Here is a 13,802-nt window from a genome sequence, read left to right on the forward strand (position 1 = left end):
GTCATACATGCAACTAGTTACGCTGAATTTGTTTAGTGCAACGTTTTCTATGGAGTGATTTATAACATAATGACTTGATCAAGCTGCTTAATGTGGATCGATCTGCTCTCTACAGACTCAACCGGAAATGGCTCCACCAAGTGTCTTCGACCGTGGCTGTCTGCGAACATCACAGGTATTATTTTTTAATACTGATCTGTCGATGTGGCGGGCTCCCATCGAAGCCGTTCATGTTCTCATGTAGCAGTGAACGGTCATCAGGAAGCCTAGATGATGACTTTCACCGACGGTCGCTGTTCAGTTTGAAAATAACTGCTACAGCAACATTAAGGGGAAGGACATTTGGTCTCAACATGTTGGACTAATGATTAACAATCAAAAGTTATAAGTGTTAACACTTACCCCTGTGTCTGCAGGCGCTGCTGAGAGTGAGAAGACAAAACACAGACTGCATCTCTTGCTGGTAAGTTATCTGGCCACGTTACATATACCTAGTCTTGGCTGTGATTACAAACTTGCCCTCACTGACTCTGTCTGATTGAGACAATTATTTCCTGAGCCACTCCTGCATAACACATTTCTAGGAGATGGTTGCAGCAGCGTCACATGTTGACAGTATTCTATTCTGCTCTCCTCAGGTGACCATGGCTGACCTCACGAGTGACTGCATGAGGACTGCTCATGTCATGGTAAGTTAAGTGTCTCATTAACTGTGCAGTGTAAATTGCAGCATGCTTTAAGGACCTGGGCTTGTCTGTAGTCAAGGTGCTCCAAGTGCATGCAAGAAAATGGGATGGTCTTTGACTGTTATGGCCGTTTTTTTGCCATCAGCAGCCACTCTACTGTCCTACAGATGAAAGTCTCATGATACTAACGGCACATTGTTTCTCCAGGAATCATTCTGAATCAGACCTGAAGTCTGCTGTCGTCAGGCTGTGTGGGCTCTCGAACCTTCCTGGTTCTCAAGGTATTAAAAATTCATTATTTTGACTTGTGTTGATCTGATCTATGATGACCACTTAACAATTATGAGGACTGTTGGATGAAGCTTGCGGATATGGGACTGAGATCAGCCCTATATTATTGTATTGAGAGAAGGCTATTGAATTACACTAAATGTATTTTGTTATTACTTTCAGGTACAGTGATGTGTTGGGCTGTGCAAAGTGGAGCGTTGGTGCGCTTAACATGTCCGGGTGAACTGCTACAGGCAACCTGTAAAGAGCAACGATTTCAAGTTGTTGAAATACAATTTGAGTCAACCAAGCATGTTGGATGGTTGTCATACCTTCCATGAACCTTAAATGTGGATTTTTTTTTTCTTGTATGCAATAAAAGAAAACAACAAACAATACTTGTCTCCCTTTATTTATTCATACATTATTAGAATAAGCAGTAAATGTTTGTCAGTTCATGTCAGAGTAACTAATTACAATAAGTGTCAGTTCATGTCAGAGTACCTAATTACAATAAGGCCACAGTAGTACAGCTGTATAAGAAAAGTAAAATCTGCCGCTAGATAAAATACATAGGTTTTACGTAAAATAGGCATTTAGAGGCAACATGCTTCAGGCCTGGAATTACCTGATCAAAGATCCCATGAGTTTACAGTTAAGGAACTCTTAATCTCATTTTGTCTGACACCCTACATTAAACTGAGCAGTACTCAAAAATACCAAATGGTGTCTTTACCCAGTTTAAGTTTTTATTGTGGCAATCACCACAAACCAATTAGACATAATCATTCAATTATGTGTCAGACAACATCAACTGAGAAAACTCAGGATGCATTGTGTGTTGCAGACCAGGTCTGTACTTAGTGCTGACCCCTGGTGGTCAGATTACTCAGTGGATGTCAATACCAGATGTAACTTTAACTTCTAGCACTACAGAAAAGGATTGGAGTTATGTCCGTATCACTGCGATGGAAGAGTTCCCCGTGATCTTAATACATCATTCACTTGAAATAGAAGGTAATTTCAGCTCCGATATTTCGCTGTCTGGGCTGCTGCTGCCACTCCGATCGCTGTATGTGTCCCTGTGCCAAAGACAAAATAACAAGCTTAGTTCTTCTTCTTGGGGGGGAGTCCTACACTTAAGTGTATAAGCTGAGATGTTTACCGTGGAGACAGGCGGCAGTTCTTCTGTAGGTAGCTCTGCAGCTTCCCAGCAGCCGCCAGCAACAGACCAAGATAAGGAGGTGATGGCTTTATTGGGCGTGAGGTGAATTCTGGGTGGTACTGTACTCCAGTGAAGTATGGATGATCTGAAAACAGAGGATGACATCTTAAAAACAATGCAACCCGATGGGTGGTTGTTGTTACCCACAATAAAAATAAGTATAATTTTCCATACCATCAAGTTCTATGACCTCCATTCTTTCTCCTTCCACGTCTTGACCTACAAAGCGGAAGCCCTTCTCTTCAAAGTGACTCTTCAGCTCAGGATTGACCTGCACAATGATAATCCCACATTTAAAATAAATACACCACTTCACGATTGCCTTGTAAACAATGTGTCTAATACTTCTAACAGACTTCCAGGTCAACTTACCTCAAAGCGATGTCTGTGCCTTTCATCCACGTAGTCTGCGTCTCCATAAAGCTTGCCTGGAATACAGAACAGCTCTAATTACAGAGCAGATGCCACAACCCTTCAACTGGCTCAAAGGGAATTTATAGTTTCTTACGCAATATGCTGGAGTTGGTCTTGAAAATGGTCCGTCTCTTGCCTAACCTCATCGTGCCACCCATCTGCCCAGGGTTGTGTTCTGGCATATCGATCACCTGCAACGTATCAAGTTTGAGTCTTTATGCACGTTTCAGGTCAAATTAAATTTACGTTATTTCTGAATTTATAAGAAGGAACTCACCACAGGATGCTTTGTGTCGGGGTCAAATTCCGTTGAGTTGGCATCTTAGCGCAAAACAGACAAAGACATGTCATTATGTTATCACTGCTACCAATTCTATGTGTGGTAAAAAGATACACTAAAGTATTGGGGTGGAACTGGGTATTAACTAGGGAATTGAAATCACTGCTGATAAGTAGCTGATGAATAAATCTAATGGAGCTGACAGCGTTGACACTGGCTGTGCAACGGTTCACCAAATTTAGTTATTCGTAATTTCTCCTCAGTATATGACTATGCGACCTGGAGTATTCCTTTACGCTGATATGTGAATGAGTCCCCCAAAAATATGTGCAACCCACACTTAATACTGTGCCTGAATGCATCCTGACACAGAACTGAAGATGGTGCTGCTCCATTTTCACTACGTAGGCAGTGTCGACAGTGTTAAGACTGTGATGTACTGCAATAACGGTTTTATAGGTTTACAGCAATCTTATAATCTTACATTGCGTATCTTCAATATATATCTTACTCAATGCATTGTAGCGCTTAAATGAGGAAGAAAAAACAGAGACCTGTTAATACTGAAGCTCTTTGTTTTTGCATACCTTTATTTCTTTAGTTTGTGAAAAAAAATTGATTGGTACGCATTAGAATTGTTCATAAAGAAGAGATATGGTTATGTATTGTGTTGCTACTAGGTGTCATTGTGTGCACCCCATTGACCATGAAGAGAGAAAAGAGATGTCTGAGGAGATAAATAACTGACAAGCATTGCCAAGCTACAAGTTGCTATTATTATTTAAAGGCCCCATGAAATAACACGTCTTTTCTCAGTTTCCTGTATCTCTATCTTAATTCTTTAATCTCTTGTTTGTCAAATGTAGTATTTTACATTAGAACTCTTCCTATAAATATAAATATAATTCCCTCAATTTTTTACGACTCATCCTGCACTGATTTGCATCCATTGACAATGTTTTAACCTCTAAGATACCCGGCACGAGTGGAACCTACACGGCCTGATTCAACAATTCAATCTGCAGGGGAAGCTGGCGGCTCAGCAGATTAGAACAATAAACAGCCTGAAAATGCTAATGATATGTCTCTTGTCACAATTACAATCATTGTAGTGGAAATGGTTCGCTTTAATTCTCAGATGGTCTGATTTCTGGCCAAACAAATTTTCTTTTGATGAGATCATACTGTATGTGCGGCAGCTTAAGTTCAACAAAACGTCAGTGTGATTTAAACCAAACCAATGCTCAATAATTGTCTTCAGCACAGTTTTATCATCACAGGTTTTGGGATTAAAATTTTTAATCAAGACAAATTTTGAGCTTTTATCTATTCTGCTGATACTTTAACATATAAAGACACAACACTGCAACAGTGTGCTGCTACATGGGGGCTTACCTTTCCAGCCAAGGGTGTTTCTGGCAAATTCACATACTGCCAACTGCATTCCGAGACACACCCCTGCAGAAACATGCAACGTGTTTGTCGTTATTCATGTTAGTTCATTTAACCTGCGATGCATGTAAAACCCTGTGACCCCTCAGGCTCATGCAACTCTTCTATACCTAGAAAAGGTTTCTTCTGCGTCCTGGCCCAATTGATTGCTTGAATCTTTCCTTCAGTTCCTCTAACGCCAAAACCTCCTGGAACCAGGACTCCACTGATAAAGAAAAACAGCAGTTAAAGAAACTATAAATCTAAATTCCAGACTGTTACTTGCAGAAATGAGGCCCCAGGACTCACTCAGCACTGCAGAGTTTCTGCCACGCCTCGTGGTATTTTACTGGTTCCTCCTGCAGAGTGCTGGGCTCCAAATTTGCTGAGTCTATATACTGAGGAGAGGAGACATAAAACATAGACATGTGGCAGCTCTGAAGAGAAAAATGTATTTTCCATCTCAAGTTTCCTGCTACAAAACTACAACATTCTCTGTTCAGTGTTTAAACACTGTACCAGATATAATCCCCATCCATGCAAACACACCAGACAATCACATGACCATTCAAGTACACTGTGCCATGTGTAAACAAGAAGCAGATCTACTCAGCACTTGGTTGCTTGGTTACATAAAATACCAAAAGCTGCTATCTATTGTCAATTTGGTCAGGGGCACGATACAAATTCATTGCTATTGGCTACTGTAAATGCCAATCAACATCTGCAGAATCAAACAACACGTTTCATAAAGTCTTTAAAGAGCAATGACCATGCCATCAATACACATTAAGTGGATTAGGCCCTTAATACGAATGTAATGAAGATGAATATGTGTTATGAACATTGTGAACGTACCTTAACCTCCAGTTTGTGACTGATGGCCAGGGCTGAGTGCTCCAGTGCCTTGATGACAGAAGCGTAAGAGTCGGAGAACTTGGTGTACTTCCCGACCAGTGCTATAGAGCAGTGCTCTAACAGTCTGTCTGACCTGTGAGGACAACGTGTGCAGTACATTAGTAAACCGTTTCAAACAAAGCCATCACATCACACAGGACAAAGTAAAGCACCAGAGGAGCAGTTTTCAGCTTCATTCAGTTCAGTGTAGAGTTAATCTTTTATGTATTTGGACTTCGGCTGAAGACTCACCTGTCAGACATCTCTTTCCATTTTGTCAGCATTTTCCTGGGTCGGGTCTCTATGGGCATATTCAGTCTCCTGCTCAGGTAGCTCACCACACCCTGATCCTCCAGCAGTAATGGCACCCTGTAGATGGATGACACGTCCTGCACACAGATGACCTGGAACCACACAGGAGGGTTAAGAGCTGCTCAGAGTCTGAGCTCAGCGGCGATGGCACAATAGACACGTGTTAGTGTCGGTGACATACCTGTTCTGGTTCTACGTGGCAGAACATTGAGATCTTTTCTTTCACAGAGTTCTCCAGAGCAGTGGAACAGCGACACATGATCTGTTTGTAAAAATGATGAGAAACCTCAATTATCCCGGAGGGAAAAGGTCATTACGGCTACAACACTACAAATGACTTCACACAGCAAAACACCAGAGAAACTAGTCACTCAGTAGAGCTGATACTTCCACTAAGGCCCAACAGTCCCCTTATGAGAGTGCACTTAATTCACTACATCAAGATTTTTAATTGGATCTGCACCAAATTGCGCACACTCGAAAATATCAGTCCCCTTAATATGTCATCAAGATCAACGAGAAATCAAGAAAAATAATAATGAAGTAATGAAAACGTCTCTCTCTCACTCACTCACTCACTCAAAACTACACCTCTATGCAGATCCCTGTGGACTAAAGAGCTTTTCACACCCTTTGTTAAATTCATTCTTTAACAAGCAGGCCTGACCTGCTCTACGTACCATGGCCTTCCCTTCATTTTGACACAAATGCTTTGTGAAATGTTTGGATGGGAGACAGTAAATGACTCACCAGATCCGGGGACAAGCCCAGTCCTCTCAGCTCTCTGACGCTGTTCTGTGTTGGTTTGGTCTTTTGCTCTCCTGTTGCGCTGGGCTGGACAGAACAATGGAGACAGCATTTGTATTTAACTGAAACACTTGCATTGAAATGTAAGGCGAAAAAAATCCCACGAGGAGAAAAGTAAAGAAACCAAACAAACAAACATTTTTATTGAGATATCATAGAAATGTAAAAACAATGCATAGCTGATGTAGTTCATGGCATTAACATAAGTCCGTAGTGATCCGATCACAAGTGGTCACAGAAGACACATTGAGGACACATGTTATTAACAAGTATGAACAGACAAACAAAACGCTATCCACTGGTGATCAGATCTCTCAGGACAGATGTTAGTAGGTGTGTACAGGGCCCAACATGACCTCTGGTCTGAGGGGTCGGATCTCCAATGTGTCCCTACTGTGTCGAGTAGGTGGTTGTTCACATCTGTACCTCAGCTTACCACTTGTGATCAGATCACTCAGGATGGATGTTAACATCACATCTGGATAGGGTCTAAATGTTTGTATTACACTGTTAATCATACTTCTAAAGGTGATGCACTTGGGCTGCGGAGGTGCGTGTACATTTTCCCTCACACAAAAGCAGGGAGGTGTTGCTCTCTTACCTGTGGTATCAGACTGACGTGGATGTTGCAGAAGTTCTCCCTCTTCACTTTAAACTGGAACTGCCTGAAGGCCTCGATGAAAGGCATGCTCTCGATGTCTCCCACAGTGCCTCCTAACTGCAAACACACACACGCACATTATCAGAGACAATGCTAGCAGCTTCAGCAGAGGCTTGAAAGAGAATGTGACAACTATTTGGCTCCAATCGAGCTTAAATCGTGAAGTGAGAACTAGGCTTAACACAGCCGTGTAAAGCAAGCGCGGAGGCTGACACTTACTACACGCACTGGAAGTAGTTGACCAATTACAACAGAGTGGGCCAGCTAGCCAATCAGAGCAGACTGAGCTTTATCTGGAGGGGGGTGTATTAACCTCTTCATGATCCAGGTGGAGCTCCATGAAGGACATTTGGAGACACAATTTAATCAGTTCGTACTCCCAAATTTACAACTTCTTACTTTTCAACTAGCAGTATAACAATGTGCATAACTGTGTAAAAAAAACTGTGGTGTGTTTTCTGAACATAAGAGCACGTCAACATTTCCAAGTAATAACACAGATCAAAATTATGCTCCTGAATATGTTTAATATGTTTCTTGTGTTTGCTGTAATCTAAACCATTTGCTGTTTCAGACAAAATGCACAGAGCAACTCACCTCTATCACACACACTTGAGGTTCCACATCATCGTCTTCAACTGGTACTTTGGCCTGTTTCACAACCCATTCCTGGATGGCATCTGTGATGTGTGGCACGACTGGATTGACAAAAGGGACAATTCAACATTATTCTTTGCTGTAGAGTCTACAACATCATTCCCTTTTTTTCAAACTTGAGCAGCAGCTGTTACCCTGCACGGTTTTGCCCAGGTAGTCTCCCCTCCTCTCCTTGTTGATAACAGACTGGTAGATCTTGCCCGTGGTCAGGTTGTTGTCTTTGGTCAGCCGGATGTCGAGGAAGCGTTCGTAGTTCCCCAGATCCAAGTCCACCTCACCCCCATCATCGAGCACGAACACTTCACCTAAACAGAGCGAGCGTGACAAAAGTGTTACTAAGTGCACAATGTTAATTATGAATTGGTTCAATAAGAATGGTCCTCTCCTCTGACGTACCGTGCTCGTAGGGTGAAAATGTGCCAGCATCTATGTTAATATAAGGGTCGATCTTGATGGCGGTCACATGTAGGCCACATGACTTCAGGATCGTGCCCACGCTGCTTGCGATGATGCCTTTGCCGATGCCTGAGATGACCCCTCCAGTTACCAGGATGTACTTCATCATTGTTCTCTGGTATCTAAAGACAATGGTAATGGTTGTGAATCAAACTCCACACCATGCAAAACAGTTCATGCAGGACATTCTCACTGTGTCATGCTTTAGGAAATTTGCTTTCAAGTGTACGTCACATCTAAAATAATAATTTACAAAGTGAAACTACATTAAAGAAATCAAATCATATACATCATATAAATCATATAAGTTTAAAACACAGGGACAGACAGTGGTCATGTATCATGTATCTTCCAACAAAAGCTTTTTTTAAATATATTTCCAAAGTGAAGGCTGGTGACTAAAGGTGACCAGGCTTTTCCCATCAGGACCCAAAGCTATACTTGTCAACTCTTCCCCCGTTTTAAAAATCATTGCTTAAAAACATGTTTAATAGGGATGCCTGTTAATACCCGATTATTAACAAATGTTTTGCTTTAGATATTTTTCTTTTGCGTTATCCTTCTCTTTTGTGTTGTTGTTTTATTCCCATATATTTAGGAAAGCCCTTGATACAATTGTTTAGATAAATGCTATATAAGTGCTGTAGTAATCAAGTTTGATTTTTTATTATTGTTTTTTTTTTATTGAGGTAGATAGTAACTGCAGATGAAGGCTTCATCTGTAGTTCCAGGAACACTAAATGGTATATTTTACAAGTATAATACCTTGTATAGAGGTATTGTACTGGATTACAGTTTATCGAGGGGTTAATATTATATTTGCTATGTATGTACAGAAGATATCATTAAATAATATTTTGGAATCTTTTTCTTCAGCCACATGATGGTGAAAATGTATTCTTAGCTGGGAAGTTTAGTTGTTTATTCAACCAAAACAATGGCTGACCCTCCATGTCCTTGTTCTAACAACGTGCACCCCAGTAGTTATGACCAAAGTCACTAATCCGAATACATGTTTACAAGATCAAACCATTCGTTTAAATGAAGCTTCCCACACGTGTTGTTTTGCAGACGAGCAAACATCTGAAATGTTTCACTTCCTCTCACTTCTACAGCTTCACTGTTACAGAACCCGGCACGTTGGAAGCGCTCGATGGCTAACACAACGTGGCCCGTGCGGGTGGGAAATCCCCAGCTCCACTGGGCGAGGATGGGACCAGTGATCGGGGCCGCCCGCCCAAGTTACCCCCCTTCGACAAAGCCCGAGACACCAAAGTAAACCCGCCAGTGTGTTTAGCATTAGGCTAACTGTTAGCTGCGGTGTATTGACTTTAAAACCTACCCTCCTCGGACTGTGCCGAGGCGGGCGGGTACATTTAAACACGCCTGTTTAGAGTGTTTGTGTGAAGCTGCTAACAGCGGAGCTAACAACAACACCAAGCTAACCCACTCACACGTGGTCAATGTGTCCAAGAACGGTTTCAAAATAAAAGCAAGAGGTGACCTTTTACTATATTCAATGTGAAAAGCAGGACATCACTCAACGTGTGATGAAATGATTCCGCCATCTGCTAAGTGATCGATCCCTGCATTACATCGCTACGTTCCAGAATGAAGAGTTTTCAATAGCACGGGCGTTTATTTTTCATACCGGAAACGACACGTTAACTCGCTGTGTCCACCTTGTCTCTTGGGCTAACTAGCTCCCAGCATCTCTGGCCCCAGCATCACAGTTCAACTCACCAAAAATGATGTTCAGCCGGAGCCGCCGCTCGAAACACCGCAGCTCCCTCTTCAGAGACGTGACCTCGACCCGCCCGAGCAGCGCGTTAGCTCCTGTTAGCCCCCGTTAGCTTCCCCGCAGGCCGAGCACGCTCAGTTCGCCTCTCACACGTGTGTGCAGCACGGCAGCGCAGCGCAGGACACCATTCATTACAACGGTGCTGCCTTCACGTGCAGCTCGGACCCATCCCGCGTCCGACCCCTCACGAGTTCGGTCGTTTGTGTTCACAAGTGTTCTTCGGAGCGATTGCATGTTTGTGTTGCTCCCAGTGAGAGAGACACAATCACAGCCAGTGGTTATGGAACTATTTTCAACATCCTTGTTTGCATTCTTATCTCAAATCTTCACCATTAAGTCTCTCTCTGCACCAACTATTTAGCTTTTTTCTACATGTACATAGCTTTCGTTATTGTCTTTTGTCCTTGTTCACCTCTGTTTGTTTGTTGTGTTTTTAAACTGTTCTGCTAAGAGAACAAAGAAAAACCGGAGTCACATTCCTCGTGTGTTCACATACCTGGCAATAAAAGCGATTCTGATTCTGATTCAAAAAGTGCTGTCCTAGCAGACATCTTTTAACATCTCAAAGTTAAGATGAAGACTATTGTCTACTATTATTGTCTTAAGATGCTGCATGAATAAAACATGTGTGATGGTATAAATCAACTTGAGGCTCAATGTTTGCAAATAGTCATTTAACACAGGAAGAATTGAGTATGCACACAGTTTAATAAAGTCTGCAGCCAGAATAATACACATTTATATTGTGAAGTATTGCAGGAATAGGTAAAGATTAAACTTAGCAAATACAATTTACAATAAGACAACAGTACAATAGAACAGTGAGAGTAAGCAATTGATTTATTACACTATTGAGTTATTACTTTATATTATTATGATTAGTATCGAACTATTAATTAAATTGCACTATACAATTTGACAAACGTAAAAAAACACATTATATATTGTGTTAAATAAATATAAAAGTAAATGGGCAATTGTAATGTAATGGTGCAAATATATGACAGAATCCATTAAGTCATTATTGGTAGATTGATAGATGGATTATTTAAATGATATAGGCATGCATATTTATTGTATAATGTAAGAAAGAAAAAAAAATATACAACCCAAAAGTTCCTCACATGCACTCTTGCTTTCCCTGGTTCTTTATTAACATGAGCACTTGAAAGCAGCATATGTTTAATTTTTAACCATTAGGGGGAGCTCGTGTTTTACGTTTGAAGGCTCACGTTAAGCAACAGAGAGGGGGGGTGGATAAAAAGTCTTTTAGGCAGCTGATAAAGATAACTCCATGTTTGGTTAGCTTGACAGATTATACAAGGCTTTTATCAGCAGTGGATTATTTTTCTTAATGCTCAATGTTTTTCATCCGGTATTTTCAAGTGGCATCGAATGGAGATGTCACAAGTCTTACCCAACTTAACTGAGAAAATGAATTTGTTCAGACCTTTGTTACTCTAAACAAAACAATACGTAATAACTACAACACATTCATCTGAGTCCAGGAATACAATAAGCTTAAATGCGAGTGTCAGTGCCATTGTATCTTGATTAGAGATGTAATATCAGAACAGTGGAGAGGTTTTCTTGTGGGTTTATGATGCACAAGTTCCTCTTTCTCTCCCTGACACAGAACAACACATTCTGCTGCTCTGCTTCATGGCCACAGTCCAAAGTGGTTAGTTACAGTGTACTGTGGAAAGGTCAATGGTCCTGTGATGTGGATCGCAGTGTATTATCCTCCTTGTGCTCAGTGAGATATGAAGTCTAGGCAGGGAGCACTGCGCTCTCACTTTTTGTCAAACTGTGACTCTTTCAGAATAAACAACAAAATGTCCACGCAGCCCGCTGTTGTGTGGATCACCTGTAACTGGCTTCATTGGGCTCCTTGTGTGGGTGAGCACCAGCACTGCAAATCAAAATAACAAAATGATTGTGAGTGATGGCTGACTCATGGACAGATAACTGCAGAGCTGATTGATGCTTCTGTGTAACACCAAAATCTGTACATGTGAGCTGCAGACTTAGTTTCTGGAACACAGGAGCAGGGCCCTAATGAGAGTTTTAATTCATTTTTGACCCGAGCTGTGATTGAATTAAACTCCCACAGAAGGGCTGGATCGTCTCCTTACCACAAGCCATTTCCTCCTATTAGAGATGTAACAGTAGCAGCAGGCAGGGAGGCAGGTGACTCTCTGTTCTTCCCTCATTTTATGCAAACATTTACTGTACTGTTACAGACCTCATGCATCTTATTTTGGTGCACTGTGTGGTCTGCCAGCGCTACGCCACAGCTGCACTATGCTCTATTGTTCACTTGTGAAGAAATGGGTCATCATCTTAGGAGATTCACGTTTGTTTTCCTCATGAGAGTTAGGCGAGAAGATCGATACCAATCTAACGTCTGTCCATAAATCTGGAGTCAGGATGCATTTAGCCTAGTTTAGCATAAAACAATCATAATTATGAAATTATATTATTGTACTACTGTCTTATTTACAGTGTTGTGTCTCAAAGAATGGAGCTGAGACTGTATATACAAATGGAAAATGCCACTCTACTTATTCTCACTTTCCTGAAGTGAAGCCAAAATATTCCAAATAAAAATTTCGCCATCAGAGTCTATGCAGTTAACATTAGGGATGGAGCCGCGGTAGCAAGGGCCTATGGATACACACGCTCAACCAATCCTGAGTCAGTTTCAGCTGTCAATCATGATGTTTTACCCAATTGTATTGCATCAAATAACTCATTCAGACCAAACTGATTGGAGTGTGATAAGAACTACCGAAAATGACAGAAACCATCTGTGAGAAAAGTTTATTTAACATACTTACGTATGTTAAAGCAGTCATGTTGTTCATCATTCATTGTCTATGGTATGGAGCAGGACATAGCAATATAAACAGCTTATACTGATAAAATAAAATTGTCTTATTTTTTGATTTTTAAAAATATCTTATTAGTCATCGTTCTGTATACTTTACATGTTGTATCATAATATGGAGCAGGAGTCACAACATGACAACACTATAGCTTCGTTTGAAACTGGAGACAAAAACAGATATCCAGTCGAATTATTGCAGCTCCACTTTCAAATGGCACTGCAGGAGTCACAGGTATTTAGTTGCTCCAGTTTCAACCTGCTGTTTTGGAAACTTAACACCCAAAATGGACACACTAATTTGTGTCAGGATACTATGGGGTTGTCACCTCTATCAGCAACTTCCACAACTCTCTGCCATTTTGGCTACAAAGTGAATCTGTCTCTGTTCAAGCAGCGTTAAGTTTTAGGAGCTATTTTAAAAAGTAATCAGGGAACCATAGTCACTGGCCTCCATGCTGCTTTCTATTTGTTATTTATCCTGTTGTCTGGAGAGTTTGTGTTGTCAAAGGTGACACACTACAAAAAAACAAAGGCAAACCTGCCTACTGGGAACAGAGTAGGAGTCGTTTGGCTTCTTTTGGCAGGTTAACCCATGTTTTAAAACCCTGCACGTTCTGCACATGCTAATTTTGCTGTACAAATTGTGTGATTTAAGACAGAGGGAAGCTGTTTCTCATTTTCATTTCTTTAATCTATGCTAGGTTGAACACGTCAACTTTATACCTATTGTGCAGACTTGTGATGATATCAGTGATAATATTAATTCTCTCATCTCATTCTAAAAGAAAAGCCCTGAAGTATGCCACAGGCCTTGGTTCTAGACATAATGTCCTTCAATACACTTTTACTCCGGGGCGTATTTGAGTTAAAGGATTTATTGCTCTGTGAGATGAACTTCCCATTGGGCTTCAACCTAAAAAGTTTTTCAAGGTTTTAGTGCCAATATGCATAATATATACATCACATTTGTACCACATTGATGGTGGCTGTCATTTGCTGGCAATAACAGAACTGT

At 41.1% G+C, this 13,802-nt stretch overlaps 1 protein-coding gene and 3 non-coding genes across 5 annotated transcripts; 3 read left to right on the forward strand and 1 right to left on the reverse strand.

Moving 5' to 3' along the window:
* Positions 1-207: 207 nt before the first annotated feature.
* Positions 208-344, forward strand: LOC138405979 (small nucleolar RNA SNORA16B/SNORA16A family). The gene has a single exon (XR_011239650.1). It is a non-coding gene; the product is annotated as a small nucleolar RNA SNORA16B/SNORA16A family (small nucleolar RNA).
* A 383-nt stretch (positions 345-727) lies between these two features.
* LOC138405972 (small nucleolar RNA SNORA44) lies at positions 728-855 on the forward strand. The gene has a single exon (XR_011239643.1). It is a non-coding gene; the product is annotated as a small nucleolar RNA SNORA44 (small nucleolar RNA).
* Positions 856-1,000: 145 nt separating this feature from the next.
* LOC138405977 (small nucleolar RNA SNORD99) lies at positions 1,001-1,075 on the forward strand. Its single transcript, XR_011239648.1, has one exon. It is a non-coding gene; the product is annotated as a small nucleolar RNA SNORD99 (small nucleolar RNA).
* Positions 1,076-1,352: 277 nt separating this feature from the next.
* ctps1a (CTP synthase 1a) lies at positions 1,353-10,104 on the reverse strand. Of its 2 annotated transcripts, XR_011239492.1 has the most exons (19): positions 9,840-10,051; positions 8,037-8,218; positions 7,775-7,945; positions 7,581-7,681; positions 6,924-7,040; positions 6,266-6,349; positions 5,697-5,777; positions 5,456-5,607; positions 5,165-5,297; positions 4,616-4,704; positions 4,438-4,532; positions 4,271-4,333; positions 2,873-2,916; positions 2,690-2,786; positions 2,554-2,609; positions 2,356-2,452; positions 2,122-2,266; positions 1,461-2,038; positions 1,353-1,425 (listed from the first exon to the last, which is right to left on the reverse strand). XR_011239492.1 is itself a non-coding variant. In XM_020090841.2 (18 exons), the coding sequence occupies exons 2-18, from the start codon at positions 8,203-8,205 to the stop codon at positions 1,954-1,956; spliced, it is 1,779 nt and encodes a 592-aa protein (XP_019946400.1). In that variant the 5' UTR covers positions 8,206-8,218; positions 9,840-10,104; the 3' UTR covers positions 1,353-1,953. The 2 variants fall into 2 exon arrangements, 1 of the variants encoding a protein (XP_019946400.1); XM_020090841.2 differs by having other exon boundaries at positions 1,353-2,038; positions 9,840-10,104.
* Between the last annotated feature and the right edge of the window lie 3,698 nt (positions 10,105-13,802).

The sequence above is a fragment of the Paralichthys olivaceus genome, chromosome 20, assembly GCF_024713975.1.
Source record: "Paralichthys olivaceus isolate ysfri-2021 chromosome 20, ASM2471397v2, whole genome shotgun sequence".
NCBI classification, from domain to species: Eukaryota; Metazoa; Chordata; class Actinopteri; order Pleuronectiformes; family Paralichthyidae; genus Paralichthys; species Paralichthys olivaceus.